This window comes from Pinus tabuliformis, chromosome J, assembly GCF_031772625.1.
Source record: "Pinus tabuliformis cultivar Carrire ecotype Pingquan chromosome J, CPIR1, whole genome shotgun sequence".
Classification (NCBI taxonomy): Eukaryota; Viridiplantae; Streptophyta; class Pinopsida; order Pinales; family Pinaceae; genus Pinus; species Pinus tabuliformis.
In genome coordinates this window covers 178,154,220-178,158,834 of record NC_142295.1, presented here as the reverse complement: position 1 = coordinate 178,158,834, position 4,615 = coordinate 178,154,220, and the positions used below count along the sequence as shown (strand labels likewise).

The 4,615-nt window shown below is 36.0% G+C and overlaps 1 protein-coding gene across 1 annotated transcript; it reads left to right on the top strand.

Annotated features, from left to right (window-relative positions):
* The first annotated feature begins 3,029 nt into the window (after positions 1–3,029).
* On the top strand, positions 3,030–4,359 carry LOC149226248 (uncharacterized). The gene has a single exon (XM_089375250.1). The coding sequence runs from the start codon at positions 3,554–3,556 to the stop codon at positions 4,163–4,165; it is 612 nt and encodes a 203-aa protein (XP_089231376.1). The 5' UTR covers positions 3,030–3,553; the 3' UTR covers positions 4,166–4,359.
* The last annotated feature ends 256 nt before the right edge of the window (positions 4,360–4,615 follow it).

The window sequence follows — 4,615 nt, the reverse complement described above, 5'->3', positions numbered from 1 at the left end:
TCATTTATTACTAATGTCTCCAATGTATTCTATTCAACTATTTTCTACATTGAGAAGAGAAATCCTCTGTTCCACAGTGTTCAATTTTTGTCATGGTATCAGAGCTAGTTTGCATAAGACTCCCAGAGAGCAGCAATGTGAATGAAGTGAAAGCAGTGGGGAGAAGAGGCGAGTATGTATAATACTCTTTGAGAGAGAAGTAGAAGTTTGAAGAAGCCTCCTGCGAAGCAGCAGAGAGAAAGCCAATTCTAAAAATCTAAATCATGGAAAAGCGAACAAATTCGAAAATAAATAAATCAAGTGACCAACGCAGTTGATGACTCTGCTTAACTGCGCTCATTGACAAAAAGTTACGAGAGTGAAATTTGGTGACCCAATGTATCATCACCGTGTCAAAGGATGCACTGACTGTGCCAAAAAGGATGAAGTCGAATGATCTCACCGTGCAAGGGGGAGTGATTTAGTTGAAGATGAAAAATTTGTTGAATCCCACTATGCTTAGACACAAGTGGATGATGTTTGTGAAGAAGAAGTAGGGAAGGAACACATAGATGCTCGTGAATCCCACTATGCATAGTTGTAAGTGGATGAAAATTTGGTGATTCCAGCAACAGAGCTTGTTGATCACGATTTGGTGAATCCAACAACAGAGTTTGCTGATGACAATTTGGTGAATGCGGTAACAGAACTTGCTAATTACAATTTGGTGAACCAAACAACAGAGCTTGTTGATGACAATGAAGCTGCCATTGGAGCATCCAATGTTGTGGTCAATCCAACAATTCAATTTGTTATTATCTCATTATGTATGGTTGCATATGATGTAACAAAAACATGATATCAACATGATGTTATTCCATGTGAAAATCCCACTTGAATCTGAAAACCAAGTCCAAGACAAGCTGTGTGCAAAAGTGCAGGTTAGTAAGGAAGTTTGAAGAGACAAAGAAAGAAATATAGATAGAGGAAAAGCCAAAGAAGGAAGCCCATATGGAGAAAACAAAGACAAAAACAAAGGTAGAGAAGGAAGTGCAACAAGAGAAAGCTCTCATTGCAGACAGAAGGAACAAAACCAATATGGCTTTGCAGGTGTTTTTACACTTAGCATTGATTTCCAATGTGTAGGTAAACAGGATGATTATGGCAAGAGAGTTAAATTTTCTTGACACATGGCTTGCAACACCATGTCTTGATGTAGTCCGTGTAGAGTTTGTAGAAATGAACCTTGAAGACAACATTGATGATGAAAATATTAATGAAATTTTTAGGTACTAGAGTCCTGAAGAGGCGAAATTGTATTATAGAATTTTGTTGCAGGAAAAGATGGATGATGAAAAGAACACTACAGAATATGACATGTCATAGCACTCCACATGTAAGCCAATTTTTGAAGAAGTCCAAGAGATGCTTAGACAACATCGAACAATGGAAATCCTACACTAGCAAATAAATAAACTAAGGCTTAAAGGATACAACAAAAATAAAAAGATTTAAAAAATTTAGAGGCTATAGTATCTAGAAGAAAAGAAAAGGAAAAGGAAGTCTAATTGATCTCAGTTTTTTTTTGCCACACTGAGACATAGACTAGGAGACATATTAGTTTAAATTTTTTATGTGGTTGTAATTAAGGGGGAGCGTTGGAGAATCTAATTCCAGTGATTTGCTAGGTGTCAAAACCATCCATCCAAGTTTCCTAATTCAGTTTTAGTCAAATTTAATTCAGTCTCACTGTAGTCATTTGTTACTGATGTCTCAAATGTATTCTGTTTAACTATTTTCAATGTTGAGAAAAGCAATTATGTGTTGGACAATTTTGAAATTTTGTCATACAAACCAGTGGTATTCTATTTTTAAATAATTAATATATGTTCTTGTTATAACGAATAATATTAAATATATTGCATTGTGATTAGGTTTCTATTTGTAAAAAAAATGTATGCTGCATAAATGATAAATGATTATTCAATACTGTGGTTATGTATGGTGCAGTTAATTAATTATGTTAAGAAATAACTGGAATAAGCACATAGCAATGGTAGCTTATTGATATTTGTGGTGTGTCAATCAATTTAATTGTGCTAGTTTATCTAATTTTAAGTTTGAATATATCATTTATTTATTTAGTTTTAGCACCCTTTTAATAAAAAATTGAAATTGTCGTAATAAAAATGGTGAAAGATCAATTTTATAATGATGGCAGATTCCATATATCTAACCAATATAGATTAAAGTCAAAGTCAAAAGTAAAACAAACAGTTAACTGTACTTCAACCTGTAATCAAATAAATTCAGGTCTTGAATACTTTAGATAAAGTTAAATATTTTCCGGACCACTCGCTTTTCTACAATTTCGCACGTCTATTCGGAGAATTATATTAACGCAAGTTTATGCTACTTCGTGCTTCTCTAATACGCATTACTGGTAAACAAGATTGGAATTCAAAACAAAAATTATGAATATTTTCACATCTAGAATGCCCATCCTGACAATTTTAACAAGGAATGTTTAGATTTTGAAGAATTTTTAGTTTCTTCAAATTCCATTCCTGCTTGCCTGCACAACTAATAATACGTTAATCATTGCGGGATTGTTAATGTTAATATTATTCAGAACGATGGCATACAGCCCAACATGTACGTTGACTTTGAACAGTAAAGTGCCAATTTTGAGAATTCGTCGGCAGTATCCTATTGGTCCACGGAAGGTCCGGGCGCTAATAATGATTCCAATTGAATGTGAACGGTATTCACCGACCTTATCCCTGCAATAATGCCTAATGGAAAAAAATTTCCCATGCACGTTTTAGTCTCCAAAATAATGAAAACATGATTTCCATCTAAGTTACAAGGGTTCGGATTCACTAATTTTTTATGCATTATTTTTTGACGATGCTAAATCTATTTTCTTATTAAAAAAACCCAAATTAATGGAAAGCAACCAGTATGGCCGGTGTCCTCAGAAATATATCTTATATTATCCTCTACTTTATCATTATCATCAATAATAATAAAAATTGAGCTATGGAACATTCAAGAGTAGGGGATGCTGGTATTGCTGGGGGCATGAGGGTAGATTCAACAATGAAGTCAGTTGTTATGGTAGTAGGGAACAATGGGGCGTGAAGGACGAAGGGGAACGACGACTGATGTTGCACACTACTAACCGGATGAAATCAACATTCGAATACAAATTTTATCGGTTCTAGCAATGACGGTTCTTGATTTCGGTGGGATGGAGTACAACACACAGGTAGGCAAATCGGTCCCAAACAAGTTCTTAAAGAATGAGTTTTAGCCCTCAGCGCAGAGCTCCCATAAAAAACGAGCCTTACAAAGAGGACTATGATGGTAAGCACTGCACCCGAACTGAGAATTATCCGAATTAGTTCAATCAGAGGATCTAGGTAGGCTCTTAGAGTTGGGCTATTTAAATTTCAGGAAATCTTTGTGTAGAATTTCTAGGTGAGGCAGGAAAGCCTAAAAATTGGCTCAATCTGTGTAGCCTCATAGAGAATTGTATGAGTAGGATCTTGAAGAAAGCTCTTGGGTAGCTATGGATCGGAGTAATTCTGTGTTGGTGAGGTCCAAACCTAACGAGAATTATCATATTTATAAAATCCTCGGGCCTCAGCAATCTGAAAGTATTTCTGATCATTGCGAGAGAATGGAAGCGTTTAATGAAGAGGATATATGGGGTGGTGTTGATGATGCGGAGACCAAGCAGATTGGCTTACAGGAGAAGGGTTGTATTATAGTTACAGGATGCCGATCTAAGGGGATTAAGGAGGGGAATAGTAGTTATGGGACTAATTCAGCGAAAATTCCTAGGAAGGGTTCATGTAATGAGGAGAAAAATAAGGGGAGAACAACGTATCAGTCTTCTGCTCCTGTGAATATCCCTGACTGGTCTCAGATAGCATGGAAGGAAAAGAGGAATGAGAATTACAAGAGGACAAGTCTTGCAATAGTTGATAAACATAACAGTGATGATGATGAAGCTGATAGTGATTTTGAGAGGATCCCGCCTCATGAAGTCGTTGCCAAGCAGCTTGCCCAGAGAGAAACAACTTCCTCGGTGTGTGAAGGTGTTGGGAGGACTCTCAAAGGCAGAGATCTCAGCCAGGTACGAAATGCAGTTTGGAGGAGGACTGGTTTTATTGAATGAAATTCATTCTCAAAGAAACTTTTCTATGTATTCCAATTTCCTAAATATCCCTTGAATTACATATTCATGGGTGTTAGCCTTATGGATCAGTCTGTAATTGAAATCATAAGGGTTTCATTGTACCCCATGCTTTTTTATCGTTTAGTTCTTAATATCTGAAAATCGAAGTGTGATAATCATATTGATAAGATAAGTTCTGGAAACAATAGCCAACTTTGTACATATTCACTGCTTTGTTTTATCATACTATCTTGCAATTAACTTCCAGAAAGGTCTCAATGGATTTTAAAACAAAACTGCTGAGTAGATCTTAGAACAAACACACGAAAAGAATGTTCTAGATCACAGATGATGAAAGGCTAATGTATTCAGTACGTAAAATACAGAAAGTAGTAGTTGAAAACCGCTGATGGGGCTATGCTCGAACGATATACCAGAGTGAGCATGCCA